We start from the raw sequence: 14,892 nt of genomic DNA on the forward strand, positions 1-14,892 counted from the left end.
CGGTTATCTAATAAGCATGTGTCCTATTCTGTGTACTAAACTCCTGAAACATTGGTGTCTCTTTGTATATGATATGATAGTTTTCTCAAAATAAGTAAAATGCTCATGAAGTTACTCAGAGTGGTTCTAGAGATTATGTTTATGTGTTCATGTACTCATATTGAGGCGGCAGAGGCTGAAAACACTGCGAGCTTCAGTAGGCCTATGTGTAGTAAATGAAACCGCATGTCTGCGCTAGTGATGTCCGGTTTGCGAACGAATCGTTCGATTTAACCGGTTCTTCTTAGTGAACCGGTTGAACCAGTTCACCAAATCGGCCTGAATCGTTTGAAACAGTTCGCGTCTCCAGTATGCATTAATCCACAAATTACTTAAATTATTCACTTTTTTTAACGTGGCTGACACTCCCTCCGAGTCGAAATAAACCAATATCCCGGAGTAATTAATTTACTCAGACAGTACACTGACTGAACTGCTGTGAAGAGAGAACTGAAGATGAACACGAGCAGAGCAGCATGTGTGTAGCGTGCAGGGTAATGAACGTGTACACGCCCACTGCTGGAGGTTCTCGTTCTCGAGTCAAGAACCGATTGCATCGGTTTTCGGATCACCAGTACACTGAACCGAGAACCGTTTCTTTCGGACACGTCCGAGTGACTTCGTAATTTAGTTTCTTTTTTCTTGTCTTCACCATCTGGCTACTGTTGTAAAATGTTGAGAGATTCAAACAAAAAGTAATAAAAAATAGAACAAAATAAAAAATAAAGCCTGCAAGTGACGTCGCTAGCGGAAGCGCAAGTGTCTGAGAGTGCAAGCCTGAGAGTGCAAGTGCGAGGCTGCAGCCAGACCCTTCTCAACAGATTGCCTATGACTGACACTACAGCACGTCTGAACCGAACTGGTTCTTTTGGACAACTGATTCTGTGCTAATGTTATGAGCACGGGTAAACCGAAGACTTGAATGAAGGGCAATCTGGCAAAACCTAAATTTATTTAATAACAAATAGGCCTAAATCGCAATGGATTATGTATAGTAAGTGGATTATGGTTTCTGCGCTGATGACAACTAATTTATTTACTTTATATCTTCAAGACTTAAATCCTACTTAATGCCCATCACTGCCTGTTACTGTATGGGTGCTTAGTTGCAAAACTTAATTGTAAACTTTTCAGATCATGATTATGATGTTTTAACTGACTGAAGTTATGATTACTGACTTCTTATATTTGAATGTGCCCGGGACGATAGACTTGATATCATTACGTCATCGCGAATTACGTTAGGGCGTAAAAGAACCGATTCATTGAAACGAACTGTCCGAAAGAACCAGTTCGCGAAAAAGAACCGGACTTCCCATCACTAGTTCGAATAATTTAGATTAAATCGCGAACCGATTCAGACTTACTTCCGGCTCATTATACACAACCGACCCAAAATAGTGACAACCATGGCCTAGTAAGAGCTTGATTAGCTGGTTCAGGTGTGTTTAATTAGGATTGGAGCTAAACTCTGCAGGACACCGGCCCTCCAGGACCGAGTTTGGACAGCCCTGATATAAACAGTAGACATAATATAATACACATGACATACTGTAAAAAAAAACTTATTGTAAAAAAAGGCATTTTTGCGTCTGTCTGTTCTGATGCAAACAGACAAATGCGCTTTTTTGATGGTCTCGCCCATGACCGCCACGTTTAAGTCGCCAGGACAATGTAAAATCACTTAAAACATTTTTTTTTTAATTATCGATATAACATTATTCTCGTTGTTTAGCTAATTTTGAAAGCAAAAACTCGCCTTGTATAAACAACCCTTGACAAGGCTCGGATCATGAACTGCCTTTCAGCCAATCATTTACGCGAAAGTTACGTCACTCAATTAATATTCATAAACCAGACTAAGAAGGTCTGAAAATGGGTCCCCTCACTTTCCAGATCGTTCCTACACCGCTGTGCCACAGCAAAGAACCCAGCGGCGCCCCCGTTTGCATGCCACCGGCGTAGCCGTGGACCTCTGGCACGGTTTTCCCCCTTGGCAAGCAACACGGATTTGTTGCCGCGGCAAACACGATCGAGCGCACTGACGCGGTAGGCTACTACAGGAGCTGACCGGTGCTGAAACCGCTGCCTAATTATACCCTGTGCGCTGAGTCTACAGTATGCATCGGTAATAATCTGTGAACACTTTCCAACGACTCAGTTTATGAAATATGCACAGCTGTGAAAAGCTCATTTGGCGGCCTGGCTCTGAATGAATATTGACATTTGCTACACAGACAAAACTTTTACATATTTTCCCACTGTTTGGCTGACGCTCTGCGACAAAAGCTGCAGGCAGGCCGGCCGACAACATCTCAAACTTTCAGCATTCTGGGCGGTGCAGCACAGCAGCATCTCTGTCGGTAAATGTGGGTGATTCCCACGCCACGCAGAAACGCAAATCACGGAGCACATACTCACACATAAGCGTGGTAAATGAACGCCCAGCCGCGGGGTCTTTCCAGCGCATTGTAAAGGAAATTTTGCAGTCTGCGATAACGCGCGTTTCTTTTGTGAGCGATCCTGCCCCTGGAGATGCTGGACCTCGGTCTGCACAGGATGCTGCCCCGTTTTGTGCTCTCGGAACCGCCGATAAGAAGTGCCCCGTCTCGGCTCGTCTCCGCAGCCCCGGGGTCCAGTCCCACAAAGCCGACTTTCAGTTTCTTCTCCCCTGCCGGAGGGTGATAAACTTCACCGTTGGCGGATTTTTTCACCATCCTTACAGTTTGACAGATCCAAACGAGTGTATAAAGTAGTCGTGGGCAGACATTGCCGAACCGGGGTGTGTTCTGTAGTGCGGTGGTCTCGTACTAAAAGCCAATTGAAACGCTAAGGCGAAACTGCAATGGGTAGTCCTTTATCTTTACGCCTTCCGGCTCCTGCATGAGCCTCTATATTTAATGTTTCAGCTGTCGGATTTTGGATGAAGGGGCTGATGTAACAAATTGTTGCAAGTAGTAAATAATTAGAAAGCTAGTTAAATCATTCATGGAAGAAAAGGAAACAGAACTTTGCAATGCTGAAATCTTAATGCCTTCACACAGCACAATGGAGACGAGCAGTAGGTTAATCCAGGTTGGTGTCATGTTAAAAAGGGTGATGCTTACCTTAAGTAAAACATTATAAAATCTCATAAAAGGGCTGATTTCTGCACAGGTGTGCAACTAGACAGTCTATAATGGGGGAAAATGGTTATTAAGGCAGACCAATCAAAAGTCGTGGTTTAATTGAAAGTGCAATAAACAGTGTATGCCCACTTATATATACTATAACTTATATATACTATAACAGTTATGTATTCTGTTCGGTGCTGTTAATCTCTAACAATGACAGATCAATAGTAATTTATAAACAGATACTCTTTTAATTTGTTTGATATTAGCAATGCATTAAATACAGCATAAAGACAAAGCTATGGTTTACTCCTGTCAGACAGGGTGACACACTGCGCTTTAGGGTACAAGGCAGTTTTACATCCCTAATTAGACAATTCTGAGGCTTCAGGCCCCTGGATTTACTGCAGGTCATTAGTTTTACCTGAAGGTGCATTCTGGGAGGATCTGAATATAGATATTACATTACTTCAGAAAGGAGAGCTTAAACAATGCTTTTAATTCAACACTGAGTTAAAAACAACTGGATACAAGCTTACATTACCAGCAAGGTAAGTTTAAGAGTCAATTAATGTATTTATCATTAACAGTTCAGGACAGCATAAAGACAGAGACATCACAGTCAAACATTAATCTAAAGTTAAATATTTACAGATGCAGATTAGATCTACTCCTTCACTCCACCAGTGAGGTTTTGATTAAACTGCTCTCATTAATAGAAACCAACAGAATTGGTCAAATAAAGAAAATTTTGAAATGAAAGGAAAAACAAATAAGAGGTAAAGACCAAGAAACTACAAGGCCCTCAAAAGAAAGGCTTGATTTGTAAGCACCATTGAATATTTTTTTGCTCTTTGAGCTAAAAAGTACACTTGAAATTGAGGCAAGAAGTTAAAACTTGGCAATAATAAACATAAGATAGTACTGAAAACAGGACATGAGTTTAAAGTTAAAAAAAAAAAAAAAAAAAAAGAAAAAATCCACATTTGAATACAAGCATACCATGTTCCAGCTGGCTGATTAGTGATGTTAAATTATTCAGTCATAACTTTTGAAAGGGGAAGCTAATCGCACAATAATGGACCGAGATGGTGCAGAAACCTGAGATTTTAATATACAGAGATAGGAACATGCTAATGCTAAGTCTTTGGGTTTTACTAGATTTAGGTCTATCATACAGAAATGATAGGTTTCATGTGGACGTTATAAAGCATAATAACAAGCAACAACAAGGACCTTCAAAACATACAATAATGACACTGCACAGATTCTGTGGATTAAAAACACTTGTTTCCAGTTTAAAAACAATTTGCTTTGAGGACCAAATACAATTTTAAAATCCAATTAAAAATAAATCGCCATTTTACCAACACTAGGCTTCAATTTAGATAGATACGAGGAGGGGAAAAAAAACACTATTTATTAGCATAAATTCAAGTATTGTTTAAAATATATTATCATTGGTTTTAAGTTGCTGCGTCTAACTTCCATGCTGATATGTAACAGACAGTGACGTGTTACAAGCTACAATACAAACACAATGAACGTCTCATTAAGATTTCATTAAGACACGATGCTTTGTTGCATTATTGTCACTAAAGTGACCTTATTTACTCAAATCTTTGTTTGCGTCCTTAAAATTGTGTCAAATTTGAGCAAATACTGTCAACTGTCAGGACTACTGAAGGTAACATATACTGTATAATTATATATATATATATATATATATAAAATGAAATGCAGACTTCGCATGTTACAAAAGCCATCACATACTAGTGTACATACTAGCTTAACTAATCCAGGATCACTGTTCAATTTCCAGGCCTTCTCGGTTACTGACCACACAGCTGAAGTTAGAAAATTAAATATCGAACACATTGTGTAAAAGCACGATAAAGTTTCCTATCCAAATATACACTAAGTATACAAAATGAAAGATGTACAATATTATATGATTTAACATTATTAATACTCTTTAAATTATAGCACTGCTGTTCCCAAAGAGAATATGCTTATCCCTCTGATACATACATATATATTTACCTAAATACAAAACTTCAATAAAATCCTACTATATCTATTGATTCTTCACATGATACCTTTGCGTTTCTTTATCTTCTAAAATGTACAGTACTTTTAATAAACACTGAAGAACACAAGCATTTTTTATTGTGCCTTTCCAAACAGCCTCCCAAAGCAGCTCCCCAGGACAGTCACGCACTGTAACACAGTACTGATTCATTTTTAAAAAGTGCTATACACCATTTTTTTTCTCCCAGTTGATCAATAATGGTTTCAACCTTCAATATCAACATTCTGATTGCAGTGAAATCTTGTATTTTGTATGCGGGCCTATGTTTTTGTATTGTTTGAGAAGCTTATAGCCTCCAACTGTTTCCCTGTTATTCTTAAAATGCGCCGTTGATAGAACTTCACAATAAAATTGTGCTTTTAAACAGAATCAAGCGAATTTTAAACACAATGACGATTTTGAAACTGATCCATGTAGGCTGGAATGATTTCTGTACTTTCATAATACCTGATATGAGTGAGAGAATCGCAACAGCTATCTGAGGGCACCACCTCCCATGACACAGTGCAGACACATGCATGCTAAGCTACAGTAATTGCACATAATCACCACGTATCTGAACTTAACGTCGCCATCCAGACCAAACCACCCTACTTGCTGACGCAAGATTGCAGTCAGAGGCGAAAGGAAGAGATAATACAACCTTTTACAGTTAGATTTAGCCATTCACATGCTAGTCCAGATCCATTAGGAGACCAAACAATGTAGCAATGTGGGCAGACACTGCTAGCCAAGATTAGCATCGTTAGCATTAGCGATTTTCTCAGCTGCCAGAGCAGGAGATAAAAGTGGTCGGACAGTTCTCATTCCTCGTCGTGTTGACCTCAGCCAGACCTCTCTGGATGAGGCTGGTCGGGAGTTGAGATGTGTTGAGGCATGGTCTCAAAATGATAAGCCAGTCTTGATATCTCCCAGCATCTAGAAGGTCTGAGAGACAGACATCACCTCATTCAAAGATCTCCATCGGAGGGGGGTAAACACAACCTGAAGAGCCTGTGATGAGGATTAAAAAGAGATTGGTTACTGTAGAAGTTTCATTCAACTCCAAAGCCAAACCAGGAATAATCACTTTTCATTTTTAAAGTTAAATAGCAAGAGTCAGTGATACCTGGGAGCACACGGTGGCATCTGGTCCATTACTCTGAGATTTTTGGCAGAAATCTCCACTCTGGTGCCCTATAAATAAAGACAGTTATTATTGATGGTTGGAATACTATCAGAATAGCATAAATGTCAGTCTTCATGTTCTAAAACATGCTAAAGAGTTTCATCAGAATATTTGGTTTCGTCTGTTTCTGAGTGTATATTACTAGTTTGTTGCTTGAATTACCAACAACTCTTTTATCCTTTAGACTACTTGCCCACACATATTTATTGATATATTCAAGCATATGTCAAGCACTGCAGGTGTGTAGGCACGTATTGTATCTGTTAAGGTTCTTCTTATTATTCTACTTCTCGCATAATATGGCTACCTATAGAACCGTATGCTAAAAGGTGTGAAATGTAGCACACTGATTAGGCAGAGTTTCAATATATATGTTGCCAGTTTTGGAGTCAGTCTCTCAAAACTAGATTTTGTAATTTTTTTTTATGAAGCTAATCTTTTTATTCAAACTCCTATAGTTTTCATCCAAGTGACCAAATTTGAGTCAGACCATCTGGAGTTGATGCCAGTCAAAAGCTTTTTGATATTGCTTACATTTCAACAAATAGAGAAAGTTCAGACATATCTTCTAAATAGTACTGTCAAATGATTAATCGTGATTAATCGCATCCAAAATAAAAGTTTTTGTTTACACAATATATGTGTGTGTACTGAGTATATTTATTATGTATATATACACACACATACATGCATGTATATATTTAAGAAAAATATGTTATATTTATATATTAAATATATTTATAATATAAATTATATGAATGTAAATATAAACCTGTAAATACACGTAAATATTTTCAAAATATATAGTGTATGTGTGTGTCTTTATGAATACAAAATAAATATACACAGTACACACACATATATTGTGTAAACAAACATTTTGTTCTAGCAAAAACCTATTTTGAATGCAATTAATCGCGATTAATCGTTTGACAGCACTACTTCTAAACGCATATCTTTTCATACTGACATAAAAATTGCTGTATATAATTACCATTACAGTTTTAAGGGAAAACATCACCAATTTTTAACTAACTTTTTATTGTCATTAGGGGTTGCACCGACTAATCGACTTCAATGCTCTGCCATGACGACACTAATGCATTCATAATATGTGCTACTTTACTGTGTGCTACTTTATCTGTATCTGATTTAGAACGAGCAGAAATCTGTGAGAAATATAGCGACCCAAAGACAAAAGAACTGATAAAAATGAGCTGTTGGAGCAATAGCCACGTGGGCACCGCTGTGTCATATGCCATAGCTGTGCACAAGGTGTTTATCACAGCTCCAGACTTATTTGTTCATTAATGACGTCATCATCACATAAAAGTCGACTTAAAAAATCCGAAGTTGTTCAACCCCTAATTGTCATAAAGTCAGGAGTATATGTAAATAAACAATGTGTACTATTTCTATGTTACATGCATCCAAATATCTCAGTTTATTTGTTAGCAAAAGTCTGTCAGTGTTTTGCACCATCTGGCAGATTTTCCTGACAAATACATGGATATCTGAGAGCAGGTAACATACAAAGCTGGTTTGAAAACCTGTGAAGTTGTCCTTTAAGTGTACAGAAGCATTTTAGTGGCCACCTACTGGGCATGCATACAGTGATCCACGGTAAGTCATGCTTCTTCATTCCATACAGTACAAATCTGGATAAATAGTTTATTCACACTGAAAAAACTACACCTCAAATATCCAGAATGAGGCCCTCATGTAACAACTTTTTACTGTATTTCATTTTCTGTAGGCGGAAATTATTTTTAATGATATTCTAATGGGCCGCTTTGTGATATCACAAAGCCCGGAAACCAACGCTGTAGTCCAAACGAGCCGTTCATTGTAGTTCTTGAAAAGGGATTTTTTAAAAACGAAATATCTCCCTTTGGAGTGGACTTTGAGATTTGTAACTTTCTAGATCTTTTTTTATGCCTAAACATACACACTACACACTGACTAAAATTAAAAAAGTGAAAAAGCATAATAGGACCCCTTTAAGTTGTATTCCTCATCTCTTGCCATTAATGTGGAATGGGTGAAATATAATTTAAATACAAAAAAAGTACATAAAACAAATATATACAATAATCTTTTATTTAAAACATTTAAAATAAATCTGGCCTCACTTCATTAAAAAACTTTTTTTTTTTTTAAAGAATTAACTTACTTAGAGTTAGTCTGGAGTGGCCTATTTGGCAGCAGGTATAGATGTAGAACATTTTCTACCAAACCACAGGATTGATTTTGTAAGATTTAAAGACATAAGGTGAGCAGTTTGAGGTATATGTCATAAGCTGTACCTGTTTGCGCATGATGTCCATGGTCTGCATTAGGCAGCGGGGCATGAGGCCGTGGTTTCTGGATAGAGTAACGGCCTGCTCCAGTGACACAGTCAGAGTACATCTACACAGAAAAAAAAACCTTAATCAAGAGGCAGTTTAGACAATCTGTTATAGATTTATCTCACTGTAGCAGTAACCTAGGATACAAATCACCTGGATTCGATGCACATTTGAGCAAGAAATAAATCAAAGTCAAAATAAAATATAGTTTACAGTAGAAACTTGACTGTGGCTCCACTTCAGTAGTAAGAGGCTTAAAGATAAGAAGCGTGTGTTTGGAGCCGTCACTCAATAAAACTCTATTCCCATCTGTGGATTCACGCTTGACTATTGGGTCTAGAGCAACATGAAAACAACATTTCACTGCAGATACCTCTGCATCCCAGTGGCACACATGGTGATGTGACAGGCTCCCAGCCGGTTGCAGAGTTCGGAGGACACCACAAGAACACTGACTCCAGTGGGCTGACCCGCAGAGCCGGGTTTTACATTCATATACTTCTGCATGAGCCGACAGAGGTCATCCAAGGTGTTAAGCGGCCGGAGGAGCTGGAGATTAAAATGATGAAATTAAACTTTTTGGTTTTAAACTTTAAGAAAACTTTTTCTACGCATTGATTTCTTTGCATTTTGATTGTGTTCCGTTTGGTCTGTACAGGAATCCCAGTGCCAAAACATACACAAGTTTGCAGTCTGTAAGTTTACTAATTCTGTTTTTAAAAGAAGTCTCTTATGATCCCAAAGGCTGCATTTATTTGATCAAAAATATTGTTAAAAGAGTAATATTGTGAAATATTATTACAATTTAAAATAACTCTTTTCTATTTTAATATATTTAAAAATGTAACTTATTCCTGTAATGGCAAAGCTGAATTATCAACAGCCATTATTCCAGTCTTCAGTGTCACATGATCCTTCATGAATCATTCTATATGCTGATTTGGTGCTCAAGAAACATGTATTTTTATTATTATTTTTGAACAATATCAACGTTACATTTTTTTTGTGGAAACTGTTATATTTCTTCAAGATTCCTTAATAAATAGAAAGTTCAAAAGAATAGAATTTATAAACAGAAATCTTTTGTAACATTGTAAATGTCTTTACTTTTACTATTGATCAATTTAATGCATCCTTGCTGAATAAAAACATAAAAAAATCAACTGACCAAACAATTGAATGTTAGTGTGTAAGGATGTTACCTGGTCTATTTTCATTGCAGTGGAATTTGAGTCTGAATTTGATTTCTCCAGATAAAAAGCCCTAAAAAATGAAAGACATTATATAAACAATTAACGCTTTTTTGCCATTTAAATCTAAAATATATTACATAATTTACTTAATGAGATGTTTAACTTATATTTTTAAAGTTATCTTTTTAAACTATGTTATTCATTTATATAAATAGTTTAGCAGCAAAATTAAAATCAATCAATACATCTAGCAAAGGTCACTCTGTATGATGGCCAAATATACCTGAGTTTGCGGTAATAACCTTTGACCTTCTCCAGTGACAGAGCATTTGTGCGCTGCTGAAACTCTTCCATGGCAACAAAATCCTGAGACAACACACCTTCTGGCTTCTCCAGCCCTGATAAAGATTAAGAAAATGCAGATCAATATCATGCTAGGCCCAGTGCTGTAGTGCTCTCCACATGCCACTAGATGGAGACCACGACTCATAAAGGAAACCGTGAGGCTTCAATTAGCTCTAAATGAGCACATTAGGACCATGACTAATTCTGATACACATCTAACACTCTCTCTATACACTGTGACATCTGAGTAGGCATTGCCCTTAAATGTCTAGAATTTAAAAAGTTTTAAAACAGGGCAATATTTGGATTTGAGCCATAAATGCCTCTTATAAAGCAGAACCCTAAACGTCGCTGAACCTCACAAGTGACAGATTTGGAACACCACTCATTTTCATATTTCATAAGAACCCCAATTGATTTCAATAGTTTTCTGATACCAGGCTTGCATGTTGCACAAAACCCTAAGCATAAAAATACACAGTACAAACAAAAAACGAGTAAAATAATTCAATGTAATTACTAGGGTTATTATTTTTAAGTAAAAAAAAAATAATAATAATTTTAAACCATTAATTTTTTTTTGTTACTTGAAATAAACACCACCTGAAATAAACTAATTTTATTTCAGCTAGATGCCAAGGAACAATTTCTCAACAAACAACTAGAACTAAAACTGATATAGACATATTCAAAATAACAAAAACAAAAGTAAAAAAAAAAAACCTAAACTAAAAATAAATAAATAGACACTTCTCAATGTGATTTATTCTTATCACATTGCATTTTGGGATAGGTGTTTCCTCAAAAGAAGCATGCCTGGCATCTTAAGAGGCAGCATAATTAAGAAGGCTACCTTTTTGAATAGCCTATAGTGCCTTAAAATATAACCTTTGTAGGCAGCTCACAAAGTTTTAGAACTGTAAATTACAAATGAAACACATGTAGAATGGAAATAGTCATTTATCTTGTTTCTTTTGTCTGCTCCCACCTCTAGTGAAGAGGACTGATTGAAGCTTCAAAGAGCCTCCATTCTGCAGTCTTGTTGGCAGCTCACTGAAATGACAGCTGTCCAAGAACATTGTCACCCTGATGGCCTGCCGGCTGCCTTCCACCTGGTAATGCACAGATGTGTCTGGAAAAAAGTGCATTAAAGGATGCATGAGTCACAGTGAGAGAATATTTAAAATTCTATACAATTTCAATCTTTGTCCTTTGCACTACTTAATTTAAGAAAAGTCTGCACCCGTACATACTGTATACAGTATTCTTTATATGAGGTCACACTGGGAAACTTGTCAGGTTAATTAGGTTGTAATTAGCCTGATGAGATGAGTAAAGGCAAAAACCTCACAGATGTTTAAAAGATAAAAAGCCAAGCTGTTCACATTTGTACAACACAGAGATGACCTTGTAAATAAAACACCTTTGTGGCAGGAACAAACCACAGAGCAGAGCATCCTCCCTCCGATTTAGTCAAACCAAAACAGAAGACGGCAGATAAAGCTGTTCTCCTATCACGACTAACTGTGCTGGCATTCCTGAAGAGGACATCTGGAGGGTGTGTGTATGTTTGTGAGGAGGGGAAGGGGGTGCTGCTATATAAGGATGAGAGTTTTGGCTTTCACTTTTTAGTGGAATCACACAGCTTTATCAGAGAAAGGGAGGGACCCTGGATCTAACTATTTATAAAGGAAAGGAATTTGTGGTCATTGTTGCTGGTGTTTCAGTGGTTTACAACATGCATTTTAAAACCTTAATTTACTTAGCATACATGTTTAATAAATATTTATACCATTTCTAACTAATATTATGTAAACAAAAACTTTTATTTTGGATGCGATTAATCGTTTGACAGCACTAATATATACATACATATATACATACATCAATTGATTACTTGGGTTATTACCGACATCTGGTGAAAATTTCATGTCAACAGCACCTTTAGAAATGGTGACGTGTGCAATACTTATTTTACCCGCTGTATAAATAAATATAAATATAAATATACATATAAATAAATAAATAAATATAAATAATAAATAAATCCTGGCTGCATCATAAAAGTGGTCTGTGCAAATTGTGTACAATATTCAAAGTCATTTGAAGCTATACGATGAATGAAGTAAAATTCATTATTCATTAAAATATCTCATTGGCATGTTCACAAGAGGTCATGAGAGAAGAATCAAGGATGGAGGATACAATGCAAAAATTATTTTTCGAAGTTGCAAATAAAACAAAGATTTATATACATACATATACACATATACATACACATGTATTTTTCTGTTGGCACTGTGATTGACAAGCTATTACTCGATGTGTTTGTGTTAATATATGTGGTGTGGTGTCATACTTGGGACGAGGCACTCGTTCTCCATTGGGCGGAACAGCACGGTGACTTTCTCCAGATCTTGCAGTGCTGCTTTTGTATCTTCCAGCATGATTCGCTCTTCTCTCTGTTCAAGTAAACAGTTTGTGAGCCCAAAATAATCAAGATCTTCATGCTGAAGCAGGAGAGTATATGACTGAAATAATACTGCACACATCCAGGAAAATCCAGGATATGATGGCCTTGATTCTGTATTTAGTCCTAATGGTCTCAGGATTCACTTCTAAAACTTTATTATCATGCTTGTGTGTATTAGTAGAAAGCACTGAGCCATTGTGGCATGACTGTCACTGAATCAGCTATGATAAGATGTACTGTCTAGTAGTCTTACCACATGTGGAGAAAGTGTTGACTGGAAGTCAAAGAGCACTCCAATGGTGGCGATCTGCTCCAGCCATTTCCGGCTGACCTCTTTACTGTCCTCCTCATACTCTCCGTTATTGTTGAAACGCAGGTTCAGCGCATTCACAAGCTGCTCCGCCAATGCACACAGCGCCCCCACCAGAGACTGGCAGAATATGACATCCCGCCGCAACTGGAGTTCTGTGTCTGGGACAGAAGAGTAGATATGTGTGAGTGTACGCTCACATTTATTCATTATGCATGGAAAATATTGTAATTATTTTTCCACATGTTTGTATCACATTTTTAAGAGTCAATAAATCATACAGACAAATACAAATATTTGTCTTAGACCCAATCATTTGTTTAAACTATAATATAAATTATAATATAAAATATTATAAATATTATTGTATATTCATATTCAGTACTCTGGTGAAGAGATACACTACTGCTCATAAGTTTGGGGTTGGCAAGATGTTTTAATGTTTTTGAAAGAAGCCTCTTGAGCTCATCAAGGCTGAATTTATTTTATCAAAAATACAGTAAAAACAGCAATATTGTGAAACTTTAATACAATTATTAATATATATTTTTAAATAAGCCATGTTGTGTAATACTTTAAGCAGATGGTGGGTTTCACAGCAGCGCTGGGTGGGAACAGGGATTGGAGCTGCTGTCTGCGTGGAGCAGTAGGGATAAGGGCCCTAGATCAGGTTCCAAAGCAAACGCTCAACAGCTTCCATATGTCTCCCACCACAGACCCCATGGGACAAACCCACTCTCACTTTATCTGTGTCTACTGCTCGCTCAGAAGCTCACAAACAGACACACCCCACTGCAGCTTGACTGCACGCACACAAACATATGCACACACTCCCTGCTACAGAATTCCAATAAAACACTCCCGTATCACAGCACATGGAGGTGTCTGTAAATACAGCTCAGTCCAGAACAGTAGTAGGGATGATAAATCACACACAATGCAGTTGCCTTTCTGAAGTCTCACACAGATGATGACGCAAGTTCGTGACCATGTAAACATTCTGGGTTGACTTTCAATAGCTATTTGAAATGATCTACAGTACAATGGTCAAGTTCAACAAGGGAAAGGTTCAAATCTAGAGTAACTTACCAGTGCATTTAAGCAACGCCAACAAGAGTTGACTCCTTCCATCTGCAACAGTTACAAATAAACATGAATACAACCCAATGCACAATAATACAGAACATTATAGCCTGAACAACTTGAACGTGAAATGGTTTTGTAATCCAGTTTACTGGTGTAGGGGCTGTTCACACAGCATGTGTTTTGCATTTCCACTGCACTGCATGTAACGCCATCTTAACTTAAAGTTCAACTTTTTAAAAGTGTTTAATTTCACAAAATAGTTATTTTGTTTAGCTATTATTGGTTTTTGCCCCCCCTCCCAGGTTAACTTTTTTAATTCCACAAATAATGTGGCAACTGCTTTTCCATAGTTTTTCAGTACAAACATGCTATTCTAAAAGAGTGGCTCTCAAGTTAAATGAAAAAAAAAAGTCTCTCTAGACCTTGTGATTTTTTTTTTATTCCACTGCCCCTTTCTGTGTGAATGGCCCTTTAGGATACTTAAGACAAAAAATGTAGGACAGGATTTTAAAATGTGCATTTAATAACAGAATGGAGCCAGATCTGAATACAAGTTTAAAGTTCATTTTGAAGGACTCCTAAAACACCATTGGTATCTTGACGTACTCCAATGGTAACATTTTTCAAAATAATTGTTATTTGCTATTATTACTGCAGATTTTATTGCATGAATCATCATTAAAATAATGTACGATGATGATTTGTGCACTATAAAACGTGTTAAA

General features: G+C 37.0%; 2 protein-coding genes across 2 annotated transcripts in view; both read right to left on the bottom strand.

Moving 5' to 3' along the window:
• The window catches only part of LOC107668096 (potassium voltage-gated channel subfamily KQT member 2-like), a 32,509-nt gene extending 29,707 nt beyond the window's left edge, over positions 1–2,802 (bottom strand). The window contains exon 1 of the mRNA XM_016459885.1: positions 2,461–2,802. Coding sequence (XP_016315371.1) covers positions 2,461–2,756 — 296 coding nt within the window. The 5' untranslated portion in view covers positions 2,757–2,802. The remainder of the gene's footprint in view (positions 1–2,460) is intronic.
• Positions 2,803–4,423: 1,621 nt separating this feature from the next.
• Positions 4,424–14,892, bottom strand: part of LOC107668004 (phosphatidylinositol 3,4,5-trisphosphate-dependent Rac exchanger 1 protein-like) — a 49,918-nt gene continuing 39,449 nt past the window's right edge. The window contains 10 exon segments of the mRNA XM_016459734.1: positions 4,424–6,237; positions 6,353–6,420; positions 8,719–8,821; positions 9,134–9,309; positions 9,963–10,023; positions 10,237–10,351; positions 11,287–11,430; positions 12,658–12,760; positions 13,025–13,242; positions 14,171–14,282. Coding sequence (XP_016315220.1) covers positions 6,195–6,237; positions 6,353–6,420; positions 8,719–8,821; positions 9,134–9,309; positions 9,963–10,023; positions 10,237–10,351; positions 11,287–11,430; positions 12,658–12,760; positions 13,025–13,242; positions 14,171–14,282 — 1,143 coding nt within the window. The 3' untranslated portion in view covers positions 4,424–6,194.

The sequence above is a fragment of the Sinocyclocheilus anshuiensis genome, unplaced genomic scaffold (assembly GCF_001515605.1).
Source record: "Sinocyclocheilus anshuiensis isolate Anshui unplaced genomic scaffold, SAMN03320099.WGS_v1.1 scaffold1024, whole genome shotgun sequence".
Taxonomy (NCBI): Eukaryota; Metazoa; Chordata; class Actinopteri; order Cypriniformes; family Cyprinidae; genus Sinocyclocheilus; species Sinocyclocheilus anshuiensis.